Source organism: Chrysemys picta, unplaced genomic scaffold (genome assembly GCF_011386835.1).
Source record: "Chrysemys picta bellii isolate R12L10 unplaced genomic scaffold, ASM1138683v2 scaf1437, whole genome shotgun sequence".
NCBI lineage: Eukaryota > Metazoa > Chordata > Testudines > Emydidae > Chrysemys > Chrysemys picta.
In genome coordinates this window covers 1-13,569 of record NW_027054143.1, presented here as the reverse complement: position 1 = coordinate 13,569, position 13,569 = coordinate 1, and the positions used below count along the sequence as shown (strand labels likewise).

At 55.9% G+C, this 13,569-nt stretch overlaps 1 protein-coding gene across 2 annotated transcripts; it reads left to right on the top strand.

Annotated features, from left to right (window-relative positions):
• The first annotated feature begins 2,377 nt into the window (after positions 1–2,377).
• LOC135979949 (fibrinogen-like protein 1-like protein) lies at positions 2,378–9,734 on the top strand. Of its 2 annotated transcripts, none has more exons than XM_065580060.1 (3): positions 2,378–2,535; positions 4,955–5,065; positions 6,417–9,734. In XM_065580060.1, exons 1-3 carry the CDS (start codon positions 2,532–2,534, stop codon positions 7,085–7,087), a joined length of 786 nt encoding a protein of 261 aa, XP_065436132.1. In that variant the 5' UTR covers positions 2,378–2,531; the 3' UTR covers positions 7,088–9,734. The 2 variants fall into 2 exon arrangements, with proteins under 2 accessions (XP_065436132.1, XP_065436134.1); XM_065580062.1 differs by lacking the exon at positions 2,378–2,535 and adding an exon at positions 3,519–3,629.
• The last annotated feature ends 3,835 nt before the right edge of the window (positions 9,735–13,569 follow it).

Below are 13,569 nucleotides of genomic sequence, written 5' to 3'. Positions count from 1 at the left end.
CTTTGGCCACGTTTCCATGGGACAGGTGAGAAGCCCCCACAATCCCGAGTCACAATCAGAGCGCGAGGGCGGCCGCGCTGCTGCCCCTGTTGTGCATGGGGTCGGCCCAGCACGCCCAGCTGATGGGGGTGATCCTGTCACGGAGTGTGGGGGGACTCAGGGTCCTGCACCCCCGGCTTCCTGCGATTCACCATGACTCTCAGCCAGCCCCAGTAAAGCAGAAGGTTTATTTAGACGACAGGGACACAGTTCAAGACAGGTCCCGCAGGCACAGAAAACAGGACCCCCTCAGTTAGGTCCATCTTGGGGTCCTCGGGCACCCCAGCCCCCTTGGGAGGTCAGAGCCCTGTCTGCCTCCCAGTCATTCCACCAGCCAGCTCCTGAAACTCTCCCTTCAGCGACCCCTCCCACAGTCTTTGTTCAGTTTCCCGGGCAAAGGTGTCACCTGGCCTCTAACCCCTTCCTGGGTTCTCATGTTACATGCTCAGGTATTCTCCGGTCAGCCTCCCATCCCCCAGTGCAGACTATCCTAGCCACACTCCCCTGTCAGCATTCAAAGACCACAGTAAGAACAGTCCCAGTTCGTCACAGATGCATAGCCAGAATCAGCCAGAATCCACTGGAAGCTGCTTTACCAGTTTGTTGGGGCAGTCAGACTTATGGGGCCGGCTGCAGCTGGCATTCGGGGTGTGCGGGCGGGGGGGAGGAGGCAGCATGAATTGCATGTGGGAGATTCATTCGTTGTTTGTGTGACAGCACAAACTCCCCCTCGTCCCAACACCTGGTCCCCAAATGAGCAGACTGGAGCACATCACACTAAGCAAACTGGTGCCACGTGCAACAAAATAAACAGGTCCCATCTCGTGTCCTTTGTTGCACATTTCGATGGCGTGTGCCAGGTGCTGGCAGGTTGCGGGGTCGAGAAGCGTGCATGCGGGTGAACCGCCTGGGTGCTCTTTTCCAGAACTATACGGACGTGGAGCTGTTCCCTCTAATGCACCAGTTCCTGCCCCCTGTATCCCAGCCAGAGAGCTGGGACACAGAGAGCAGCTGCCTTGACAGTCGCTGAATGAATCCAGTTTGATCCTCTTCCCTGTGGGACAGATGCAGCAGCAGCGCAGTCTCGCTCCATCCCATCCCACTCAGGGATCTCCTCACCCGGCCGTGACCTGTCGGGACAATGGCGGGAGCGGGGGTTCAGTCTCTGTAACCCCACGTGCTAAGCAGGGGTTAGTGATACCAAATGGAACTGAAAGTCCGAGGGGGGTGGGGAGAGGGGTTCCCACCGGGTGTGTGGGTTTGGTGAAAGGCGCCTACAAAACGTTGGGTCTGCCCAGTGCTTAAAGACAGAGCTGACTGGACTCAGCTGGAAGTCCTGGTTTCTTCTCAGTGATCCCTAGAGCTGAAAACACTGTGAAGCCGGTTTGCCTGGGCACCATAGAGCCGGTGCTGTGGTGAAAGACAGTACGGGGGGAGCAGCAGCGAGGTTCCCCCTAGCCAGGGAAGTCACTAAGAGCTGGACTCACTCCGGGCTGGAGGCCCCTCACAGCATGGCATCGCAGCTCCAGGCAGAGACAGCAGCATGGAGCAGCAGCGGTGCAGAGCAGAGGCAGAGGCATCCCTGGCCCACCCCTTCTCTCCGTGGGGCAGGAGGCGAAACCCCCCCCCCCCGAATCCCCCCTGAACTCTCAAACTCTGCTGAGCTGGGCCCGTAAACTGGGTAAGGGGACAGCAGAGGGAAAATGGGAGGGGTGTGCCAAAGGGACATTCGTCCAATGGACTCTCTCACCCCAAGATGGGAAACTGAGGCAAGGGGCTGCTGCCCAATGGATTGTAGGGCGGGCGTTTCACTCACAGTTCACATACTGCTGAGTCACTCTTGTGATGGTTTCCCCAGTTTATGCTGCGTTTCTTTCTCCTCTAAATAAAAGTTCTCGTGTGTTAGACTCAGCGCTCGCGACGGGGGAACAGCTGCCTGTTAGGGGCGTGCTGGTCAGTTTCCCAGATTTCTGGGAGGGACGCTCCAGCTGGTTCTGCTTTGCAATGCTAAGAGGAACCCCGAGATCCTGATTCTCGTCCTTGTCACTGACAATACCACCTGGCACAAGCTTTACACCCCCATCACGTTCTGCACAACCCCCGTTCCTGCCATCTCCTCTGGCTTGATCCTCTCCATTTAGTGCGTCCTTCGTCTGGAAGGTCGATGATACGGTAATGCCGCAGAGTCCCACTGAGAAATTAAATCCCTGGCTCACACCTGCCCGGCTTCAGAAACGTTGGCATTCTCGGGGAGGAGGGAGGGAGCCCAAGAAATCTGGTATCTGCGGTAAATAAAGGCTGGGCAGACGTTCCGGAGGGGGCTCCCTCCCTGCCCGCAGGCCAGGATTGAGGCCAGCGGTTGAAAAAGCAAGATAAGCTGGGTGTGGAGTGGCGCTTTCCCCATAAAGGCATGGAGCCCCGGCTCTGGTTTCTGATGTGGAAGTGGGGGACGCTTCAGGGTGCTAACTCGCCCGCTCAGCTGCAGCGTCGGGATGGGTGAGTTTTATTGAAATGCCCAGTATTTCACACAGCCTGGAGATGTAGGGCCAGAGCCAGGTGGTGGGCACCAGAGCCCCAGGCGGTGTGGGCACGTGGGGGAGGTGCAGTGGCAGGGCATGCTATGTGGCCCCTGTGGGACACCATGTGCCCTGAGTGCCCGGGCACAGGAAGGAACGTGCCCAGACAGACGCAGTAACTACCGCATAGAGAGGGGCAGCCTGCACTCCTCTCAGTGCCGCCCCTCAGCCCGGGCAGGTGCACAAGCGGGAGGGGAGCCCTGGTGCATCCTCTGCTTTCCCGACCCTGCCTGGCCGAGGCACAAGGGCCGGGGGCGCAGTGAGGTACATGTTGCTTTTCCTTTGAAACGGAGCAGTATTTCCCCCAGCAAGTGCATGCTGCAGCATGAGCCTGGCTAGCTAGGAGTCTGGCAGTGCCTCCTGGTGGGTAAAGAGTGCCCCCGGGGCCATGGGGTACCAGGAGCTTGGCGAGGATCCCCTGCCCAGCGCTCTGCTGGACCCTAGGCAGGAATCCTCCCGCCCTGCCCCAGGTACCTTTGGGCATTGGGGCCAAAGTACTTTAGAACACAAAGGAACTAGCATAAGCCATGTTTTAAAAATGGGGAAACTGAGGTATGGTGCAGTGTAATGAGTTTTCCAAGGTCACAGGTCGAACTCAGGCCCTCTGTGTCTTAGACTATTACAGTGTGTGAACGGCTGCTAGCTGGCAGCGTCCCCGCTCCTCTGGGGCGTCAGGAGAAGGGGAGGTGTGTTTTCAAGGATGAGTGACTCCAGATTGTTATTTCACTTCAGTTCCAAACATTGTAGTTCTGGCTTGTCAGACTCACTGAAATCCTTCTCCTTTAAAGCGTTAACCCTTTGCCTGCCATGGGGTTACGCCTCTCTCCTCCCTCTCACAAAGATACCTGAGATTGCTGGCAGCCTGTCACAGTTACTTGGGCTGTGACATTGTCTGAAGAATTTGGGGTCCAGGCAGCTCCAAAAAGAAGGTGTTTCCAATGAAATCTGTCTGTGGATGATGTCTGGGCAAAGTGTTTCCATTGCAACAGTGTGTTTCGGTGTGTCGTTTACAAGGTGTTCTCTCTCTCTCTCTCTAATTCATTAGCACGTTTGTATCACGGTCACTTGTGGGGTTAGTTGTGGACTTTCTAACTTTGCAGCACCACATGAATACAATGATGGCTGACAGAAAGCACGGTGCCGGACTCCAGTGCGGCTTTAGCCGGTTCTGGTTTGACACACACACACAACCTATTTACCACTGGGGGCTGCATATGCCGTGCTCTGCGTTCTGTGGGCTGTAGCTACACAAGATGTAATACCAGGGCCGGGATAGATATACCTGGGCGGGGGGGCGGGGGGTGAATGAGCCGGTTTCTGGACAAGAGTCTGGATTGCTCTGGGCTGCTGATCCCGGCAAGGTCATTGTGAATCCCTGCGCTGAGTGCTGAAGGTGGCCTGGGAAAAGCATGTGTGGGGAGGGGGAGGGGTGTCTATGTTAATCCCAGCTGAAATAAATGGCCATGCCCTTGCTAGGGCAGCGCTTACAGTGCACCCCTCAGCGACCCGGCTCCATTTTGAACTCTTTTTGGCCAGGACTGTGGCCCCTGGCGACTCTGCCCACTTTAAGCCTGGCCTGAGCTGGGCCCACAGAACAGCTGCAGTGTCAGCAGCGTGTCCCCCTCTGGGCTGCTGGGCTGCAGTGCAGGGGGCAGCATGCCTGGTGTGGGGCACACAGCAGCCCTGGGCCCCTCTCACCTGGCACTCATCTGAGGGGGGCAGAGCCCTGCCGGAGGCTGCCCAGCTGCTGTCTCTGTGTGGGTGAGCGGGCACTGCCCTCCGGCTGGTGGTAGTGACTGTGGACGGGGGGAGCTGGGACAGAGGGGGTTGCTCCGAGCAGCACTCCCCTTGCAGCGGTGCAGCGGGGGGAGAGAGGAGGCAGCTCCTTCCCCACCACAGGGAGTGCTCCAGCCGGCCCTGACCCGTCCGGGACCCGGGAGCCAGGCCATCGGAGCCGCAATCTTTGAATGGTTTTTACCCTGCAGCTGGGTCCCAGCTGTGTGCTAATCGGGCCGGCTGCAGAGACGGAGACAGTGTCCGGGCCGGGGGAGAGGTGAATGGTGGGCTTCACCCCATCTCCAGAGACTTGCCCCCCCCCCATGCTGAGCCCCTTTGAACATCCAGCCATGTCCTGCGGTGCCTACCTGGGAGCTGAGCTCTTCTGAAAATCTGGCCCAGTAGTTGAGCCCTCTGAAAACTCTGGCCTTAGCGTCTAAGGGTAACATTTTCAAGAGTGGCTAAGTCACTTAAGTGCCTAAATCCCAGTGACCTCTAGTGGGATTTAGGCACTTGTGAAACTCTCTCCTGGTCTCATGTCCAGCGGTTTCTGTCCCCTGCAGGGTTCCAGTCCAGCTCTCTCCTGCTTCTGTCTGCGCTGTCCATGATGGCGCTCCTTTGCGTAGCCCCCGTGCAGGGCAACGGGGCCCTGGCCCACAAGAAGGTCGAGAGGGGTGAGTAGAGAACCCGTCGGAGAGCTTCTATCATCTGCCATATCTGAGATCAGGGCATCGTGGGCCTGATTCTGCTCCTCTCCCCCATGCTGGGGTCACCCCTAGATCCACTTATCCACTGAATGCACCTTCCAGCCCCTCCGCCAGCGCTGGGCCCAAAGAAACGCTGAGTTCTCCGAAGGGATCGCAAGGCCGGCCTGCGCTAGTGAGCCCACTACTCCCATTCGCAGGCCTCCAGCACCTGGGAATGGGCCAGCCGGGGTGGGGGAGGTGCTGCTTGACTGGCTGTTTGCTTTCCACAGCTTCGTTATCCCTTTCTCCGATAACGGCTGCCAAGCCCCCGGCAGTGACTGAAGAGCGCTGGTGCCAACCGCAGGGCAGCGTGTGGGAACCAGGCACCCCCCCCAAATTGGCTGGGAGTTCTACCCTTCCATCTCACCAACTCCTATACTAGGGCTAGCCCCGGCTAACAGCTGGGGATCTCTCGCTCATGCCTAGAAGCCTTGCCCCCAGAGTCCAGGCAGCAGGGAGAGCCAGTTCCTCCTTGTCAGGGGTTTTCATTCCCTTCTCCCCACACCTCCAGCGGCTCTGGGAGCTGCTCAGGGGCTTGCCCAGGCAGGCCAGGGGCCGAGCCAGCTCCAGAGGCGGCCCTGAGCCCCTGCCCCCGCAGTACTCAGCAGCTCCTCCCCCTTGGCTCAGCTATGGGGGTGGGGCACACAGGGGGATTGTCTGGGGGGTAGGGGAGCTGGGGAGCTCAGGCTCGAGGGAGGACCCTGGGGAGGGGAGGGGCAGTATAACCACAGTGCTCTCATTCTACCAGGATAGTTCGGGACAATTTCCGCCCCAAAGACAAGCCCCTCGATAGGATGTCTGGAATTTTCAAAGGCGCCACAGGGAGTTGGGTGCCCAAATCCCACTGAATTCCAATCACAGTCGGGTGTCAAACTCCCTTAGGCTCTTTGAAAACTCCCATTTAAGTTGTCACTGATGGGTTTCATAATTAACATTCGCTGAGATGGATCTGGCAGCGTCTCCCCCACCCTCCCCAAACGATTTCTTCAGCAGTACGGACTCAGGAAGGATACAGAGCCTTGGTTTACACTTGATTCATCTCTTCAAGGTTTCTTCAAAACCAGCAGAGCAAGAAACTATTCTTATTTTATTTTATTGGTAAAATGAAAGTGTAAGATCTGGAGCCGGATTCTGTGGCTGTAGTATTGTGAAATACACAGGACCTGACTCTAAAAACCCAGCCTCCAGTTACCCCAGGCTGATTTGATTGAGCTAGCTAGCGCGCGCTCTCTCCCCCCCTCCCTCCCGCCCCCTTAACCTGATGTTCATGGCATTTCAGGGTTCCCCAAAGACTGCAGCAACATTCCCAGGGACAGCCCCAGCGGGGTCCATGTCATCCAGCCGGCAGGCTCTCCCCCTCGAGTGGTGTGGTGTGACATGGACACCGAAGGCAAAGGCTGGACCGTTGTGCAGAGAAATTCTTACAACACAGAGATCACCTGGAAGGAGTCCTGGAGCACCTACAAGTACGGCTTTGGGAACGTGCAGCAGGATTACTGGCTGGGCAACGAGTACCTGTCCCTGCTCACGCGGCAGAACATCTACAAGGTCCGCTTTGTGGTGGAGGACAAATCCAACAACACCCGCTACGACATCTTCAGTGTCGAGGATGAGCCCAGCGGGTACCCTCTGAGGCTGGGCAGGTACTCTGGGGACGGCGAGGACTATCTCACCACCTACCACTCCGGCCTGGGGGGCATACACGACAACATGAAGTTCAGCACGACTGACAAGGATCAGGACCAGACCAGTGGGAATTGCGCAAGGAGCTATGGAGGCTGGTGGTACGACAAGTGTCAGAACGTCCTGCTCAATGGGAAAGGCTACATCTACTGGGCAGGGTTCTGTAAGAGTGGGGAGTGCAAGTCTTCCCTCATCCTGGTTAAGCCAACAGACGTGTGCTGGGTCCGGCAGGAGGAGCCCATCCTCTTTGGGAGCCGGCGCCGCTGAGAAGGGGAGACAATATTAGATCAGACACAACGCGCCATCCCCCACCTAATCAGTGCAGTCCCTGCAATGCCTCCACTCTGCTCACCCGCTTCCCTGTTGGCTTCTGGACGGTAAATCCCCTGGAATAAATGCTGAGAGCTGACCCCGCCGGCGCGTTAGAATGACACAAAGAGTGTGATTGGTGTGTATAACTGGACCCCCACTTCCACTCTGCCTCGCTGGAAGCCATATCACTCACTACGAGTTTAGACCCACATTAACCTCTGCTTCTCCCAGCCCTGCCACTGCCCCTTGGCATTAGTGATCAATGAATCATGACACTGGATTTCTAGCAACTGTCATTGAGCATTTAAATGGGGGATGACTCAAAGCCAGGACTTTACATCTGAATCCTGCATGTATTAGCAGTGGTGAGTTTGGGTTCAAAAACCTGGCCTCTGTGTTTTTAATAAATATGGTTATTACATGAGAAAACATTGCAACAGTAATTAGTTGCTGATAAACCACTGAGATTAGATAGACATGCAACGAAACCACACAATAAAGATATTGGTGTCCCTCTTCAACCCAAGGGGCTAGTCAAAGTTTGGGGCCCTGGGGATGTTCCAGTGGGGAGCAGAAATTGGCAATGGAGTCTGGTAATTTTTTGATGTCTTGTTTATTGACAAGGAACATACAGAGTCCTGCTTCTCCAAACACAGCAGGAACCAACAGCAGGGATTAGCCTCCCTGCTCTCAGCTCCAAGCCTCTTTAGCCAGCACCTGGCCCAAAAGCTCTCTATGCTCCTCCCACGATCACACCATGCTCACAGGCTCTGCTCGGCTTTCCTGCTCTGCCTCCGTGTCCTGGCTGCACTGCCCGGCTTGTCTCTGTCACACACGCACCAGCTCAGAACGATACTCGGTGGCATCCTCTGCCCACCTGGGGCTAGTTTCTGGGTACATGCCATCATGGCTTGTTCTACACGAGGCCCCCTTACCTGTTGCTTCCAGCTGTCTTAAATGAAGAGTGCATCCTCACAGCTGTGTCAATGAGATTTTAACTCCACCCATCACATGGTATAATCCAGCTCCTAGCAGTGTATTTATCTGTCCGGCTGACGTCCTCTGAGCATCTCTGAGCATTTCCTGCCTGTTTGGCTTCAGTCACTTCAATCAAAGTTCATTGTGACCAGATGCTGAACACCATTAATGCTAACAGCCAGGGGCAGGAGCACCCCCCCCACCCCCCCCAACAGGGAAAGAACTGGCTAAAGAACAAGTCAGCTGGGCCTGATGAAGTTCACCCTCAGGCAGGGCTTCCAAATCGTGGGCTGTAGCCCAAAGATGGGCCATGACGTAGTCCTGGCTGGTCCACTGGCAGGGGTGAAGATGGGGGGGAATGTGAAGGGGCATTGCCCCCCCCCAAACTGCATCTTTCCAGTCCCCTCCTGACCATGGCCCTTCAGTGCATCCCCAGGACACAAGGCCCTGTCTAATTGGCCTTCCTGACAGAGCCTGCATGGAGAGCGTGCGTAGGGGGGAGTTTGGGGAGCAGGATTGGAAAGAGGGATGTTTTCAGGGGGAGGGAAGCTGGGAGCCGCTGAGGTGCAGCTGGAAGGTTTCCTCCTCCCTCCTCAGCATCTGGGGTGCAGACAGGGGGGAGGGGGTTGCTATTTTGCAGTTGGGAGTATCAGGGACCCCGCCCCCCCGTGCACTAAGCTGTCCCCTCCATCTCGGTTGCTGGTGGTGAGGTGGGGGGGGTGCTGTTTTGCAGTGGGGGAGCGGGGGAATCCCCCTGCCCAGGGCACTGACCTTTCCCCTTCCCGCCTCCCATCTCCGTTGTCCGTGCTGGGAGCCACCCCCACCCCCCACTCTGCCCATTGCAGGCTGCGCTTGGTGCCCTCCCCAGCCAGCCATCCCTCGCCAGGCTGGAGCATGACGCTGCAAGCGGGGACATCCTCAGCCTGTCCCGGGCAGCCAGCTCGCTCAGCCGTTTTGCTGACTGGGGGCTCCCTGCCAAACCCAGGGTTCCCCTGCACCATTCCCCCCAACTTGGGGTCCCACCCACACCCCAACTCCCCCCTGAACATGGCTACCCCTCCCCTTCCAAAACAACCTGAACTCTTCATACGCCACAGCCCACCCCCGCCCCTCCCCATGAGCCACCTGGCAGCAGTGCCTTCCATCGGATCAAACTGCTCTCCATGTCGCCCTCCCACCGCCACACCCCAGGGCCAGGCTGGCGCTCTCTGGGGCTGGACCCCGTCTGTGACTGGGGTTTCAGCACTCCTGCTTCACAGATGTATACAGAGCACTGTATAACCAGAGTTGTCATAACTATAAAGGGAAGGGTAACAGCTCTGCTGTGTACAGTACTATAAAATCCCTCCTGGCCAGAGACTCCAAAATCCTTTTCCCTGTAAAGGCTTAAGAAGCTCGGATAACCTGGCTGACACCTGACCCAAAGGACCAAAAAGGGGACAAGATACTTTCAAATCTTGGTGGGGGGAAGGCTTTTGTTTGTGCTCTTTGTTTGGGAAGTCATTCGCTCTTGGGACTGAGAGGGACCAGACATCAATCCAGGTTCTCCACGTCTTTCTGAACAAGTCTCTCAGATTTCAAACTTGTAAGTAAACAGCCAGGCAAGGTGTGTTAGTTTTTACTTTGTTTTCTCAGCATGTAAATGTACCTTTTACTAGAGTGTTTACCTGTGTTTGCTGTACTTTGAATCCGATTTCTAACGCAGCGTTTTGCTCTGGCCTTTTACTAGAGTGTTTACCTCTGTTTGCTGTACTTTGAATCCGATTTCTAACGCAGCGTTTTGCTCTGGCCTATTACTCTTTAAGTTTGATTACCCTGTAAAGTTATTTTCCATCCTGATTTTACAGAGATGTTTTTTACCTTTTTTCTTTAATTAAAAGCCTTCTTTTTAAGAACCTGATTGATTTCTCCTTGTTTTAAGATCCAAGGGGTTTGGATCTTGATCCACCAGGAGTTGGTGGGAGGAAGGAGGGGGATGGTTAATTTCTCCTTGTTTTTAGATCCAAGGGGGTTGGATCTGTATTCACCAGGGAATTGGTGAAAGGTTTCTCAAGGCTTCCCAGGGAAGGGAATCCACTTGGGAATGGTGGCAGTGGACCAGATCTAAGCTGGTAGTTAAGCTTAGCAGTTTTCATGCAGGCCCCCACATTTGTACCCTAAAGTTCAGAGTGGGGAAGCAGCCTTGACAAGAGTCTAGTGACTCTCTCACCCTGGGCTCTCCCCAGTATAGACTCTTGTTCACTCTAGTCAAATGATGTTCAAATGCTGAGAAGGAGCAGGGAAGAGGCACAGAAATGACTTGTGGCCTGGCCAGCACACCTTCGAGCAGGCAACCCGAGGGGCTGCAGCTAGTCCCCTTGACTAAGCAGTTGCGAGCTCTGTCATTAAGGTCTATAGTCACCCAGCAGGAGGAGGTAGCTGCATTTCAGGTTTTTGCTCTAGCAGACAAAGGTGTAAGGAGAGCTGGCAAAGCTGATGTTAGAAACATTGACACTGGAAATCCATGTAAGTGTAGAAGAGTGACGGAACCAATCGTGCGGGGACGTGGGAATTCACTCTCACCTGGCCTCTGGGGCTGGAGGCAGCACGTGGCTGGCACTTCTAGCTCCTGCCGTACGAGGGGCAGGTGCTGCTACCGACTGCTCCCCCTAACCCCCGCCCTGCTGTGCTCTGGGGATGCTGCCCTGCTGTGGAGCTCTCAGGTGTCTTGAACTGGAATTTGTTTGGAGAGAAACTGCTAAGGAGCCTTATCAGCCCCGAGCAGAGAGTACCTGGGAGCCTGCCTGGGTCGGGCGGGTCTGGTACAGCCTCCCCCCAGATAAGGCTCTTCCCTGGACCTGCCACCCATTGGAATATGGAACGATTCCCTCCGAGGTAACACCCGGGCAGCCAGGGCAGGGCAGGGTACGGCCTGCTCCCCGGGACCGTTAGGGCTTTCAGGAGTCAGAGGTGTCAGCGGAGCAGGTTGTACGTTAAAGCAGCGAAGGCAGTTGGGGGGCAGAGGAATTGGGTGCTTTGCCATTGCACTTGATCAGCTCAATTTGAAAATTCTTTCAAAGGAAATCCAGATGTATACATCTGACTGGGGTATATGTACACACATACACACGCACACTCATGTGCACACACTCATGTGCACATACACGTACACACACTCATGTGCACATACACGTACACACATGTACCATGTACACATACACATATATACAAACGTACACATACACGCACACACGCTGTCCCTGGAGCGCCCCAGGATGCGACTGACGGGGTGGCTGGCTATTATGGAGGCAGAAGGGGGTTGGGAGAAAATAATCAAGAAGAACTTTTGCTGAAAATGCAAACCTAAGCTGGAAATCTGTGCAGGGCTGGGCTCAGCGAAAATGATCTTTTGAGCTGCTCTTATTAACCGTGGTCCTGTACTTCCTGGTTTGCGTCGGACCCAGGCAGGAGACTGGGCTGCTCTCAGCTGTTGAAGCCATTGGAATGAGCCAGGCCCTCAGAGCCTTCTGCCACCAATCGCCCCAGCAGTCACTGATCCACACCAAACCATGTCCTTCCAGTCAGGCAGTTTCATATGCACACGTCAAACCCTTGGTTTGCCACTCAGACACCACGGTGATGGGCACAGTAAGGACCGAGAGACGCTAAACAGGCAGACAGACAAGGAAATAGTGGCCCTGGCTACAGGTGTGTGTGTGGTGCAAACGGATGAACACCAGTTGCTGGCTGAAGGCACAACCTTAATTCCTGCATCTCCTGTCTGTCAGCTATCGTTCGCTTGGCAGCCTGAGCTCCGATTTCTAACGCAGCGTTTTGCTCTGGCCTATTGTGGTTCTCATGTCTGGGGGCGCCTTGGCCCCTGGTATCAGGAGCGGTGCTAAGGAGGCTGCTTTTCAAAGGTCCTTAGGTAGGGTTGTCAACTTTTTACTTGCACAAAACCAAATGCCCTTGACCCAACCCCTTTCATGCCCTTCCCCAAGGCCCCACTCCCACTCACTCCAGCCCAGCCCACCTCCCTCAGTCGCTCGCTCTCACACCCTCACTCACTTTCACTGGGCTGGGGCTGGGGGTTGGAGTGCAGGGAGGGGTGAGGGCTCCGGTGGGGATGCGGGCTCTGGGATTGGGCTGGAGATTAGGGGTTTGGTGTGCCAGAGGGGGATCCGGGCTGGGGCAGAGGGTTGGAGTGCGGACTCTGGGAGGGAGTTTGGGTGCGGGAGGGGGCTCAGGGCTGGGGTAGGGGATTGGGGTGTGGGTGGGGGTGTGGGGTCTGGGAGGGATTAGGGTACAGGAGGGGGTTCTGACCTGGGGCAGGGGGTTGGGGTGCCGGGTGTGAGGTCTGGGAGGGAATTTGGGTGTGGGAGGGGGTTCCGACCTGGGGCAGGGTTTCTGGGTGCGAGCTCCGGACAGGCGGCGCTTACCTAAGCCGGCTCCTGGTCAATGGCACACCGGTGCTAATGCAGGCTCCTGACCCCTGGTCTCCCTCCGCTGGCAGGCTCTGAGCAAGGCCTGCCCAGAGAACATGGATGACGAGCTCTCGATCCTGCTGACAGCACCCCCCAGCACAGACAAACTCCAGCACATCTTGGAGGTGAGCAGAATGGGGAGGGGCCGCAGGGGTTTTACCTTAGCCCTGGGGACTTCTAGAAAGAAGAGACTGGAAAATCCATGTTTCTATTGGATCCTTCCGACTATGCATTCGTGATATAAACTCACTGGGTGACCTTGGGGTAACTCACTTCCCCCTTACGGCATCAGTCTTCTCCACTATCAAATCTACACTGGGGAAGAAGGACAGAAGCCCCGACAATCACCTTCACCTCTGGGTGTCTGGTCCTGGGAGCCGAAACCAACTGGACTATCTGCCCCATCTCCTATACTGCCCTGTCTTTCCCTCCTAGGGCCTTGTCCTTAGTGCTCAGCCTGGCCCCTTCCCAGCTTGTCCCTGACCTTTAAAGGACGCTCCAAGCCCCTCCCATGCCTGCTTCCCTTGGGGTCTCTCTCCTGGCTGAGCACAGGCTGCCCTTCTATCTCTCAGCAGGCCTGGGTCCTAGTCACAGGCTGCGTCTTGTCACGTGACCCCCACACTTATTCCCTTCACCCTAGGGAGCTGCATCACCTGGGCCAGGTGCAGTTGAGCTCCAACCCCTTTCCTGGCCATCTCACCCTGGGACAGGTTGAAACTGGAAACCTGTGGGTAACAGTAACTGGTTGCTCCCAAAGGTGCTTAAGACACAATGGAAGAGGAAATCCTTTGGCCTGGATTGAAATTATTCCGACTGAAAGTGAATGAGAGAAAATAGGTCCAGAGTTCTCTTCCTAGCAGCAGAAAATGTAGCGATTGATAGAGGTTCAGGTCAGAAAGGACCATTCTGTGCATCTAGTCGCCCCTCCTGTATAACTCAGGGCCTAGAATGTGACCAAGTGGTTCCTTCAGCCAACCATAGCATGGGACTGAGCCA

Excerpts from the sequence above, each read along its gene's own strand:
- LOC135979949 (XM_065580060.1), top strand. Across the intron at positions 5,066-6,416 it reads CCACAAGAAGGTCGAGAGGG|GGTTCCCCAAAGACTGCAGC; the intron begins GTGAGTAGAGAA and ends ATGGCATTTCAG.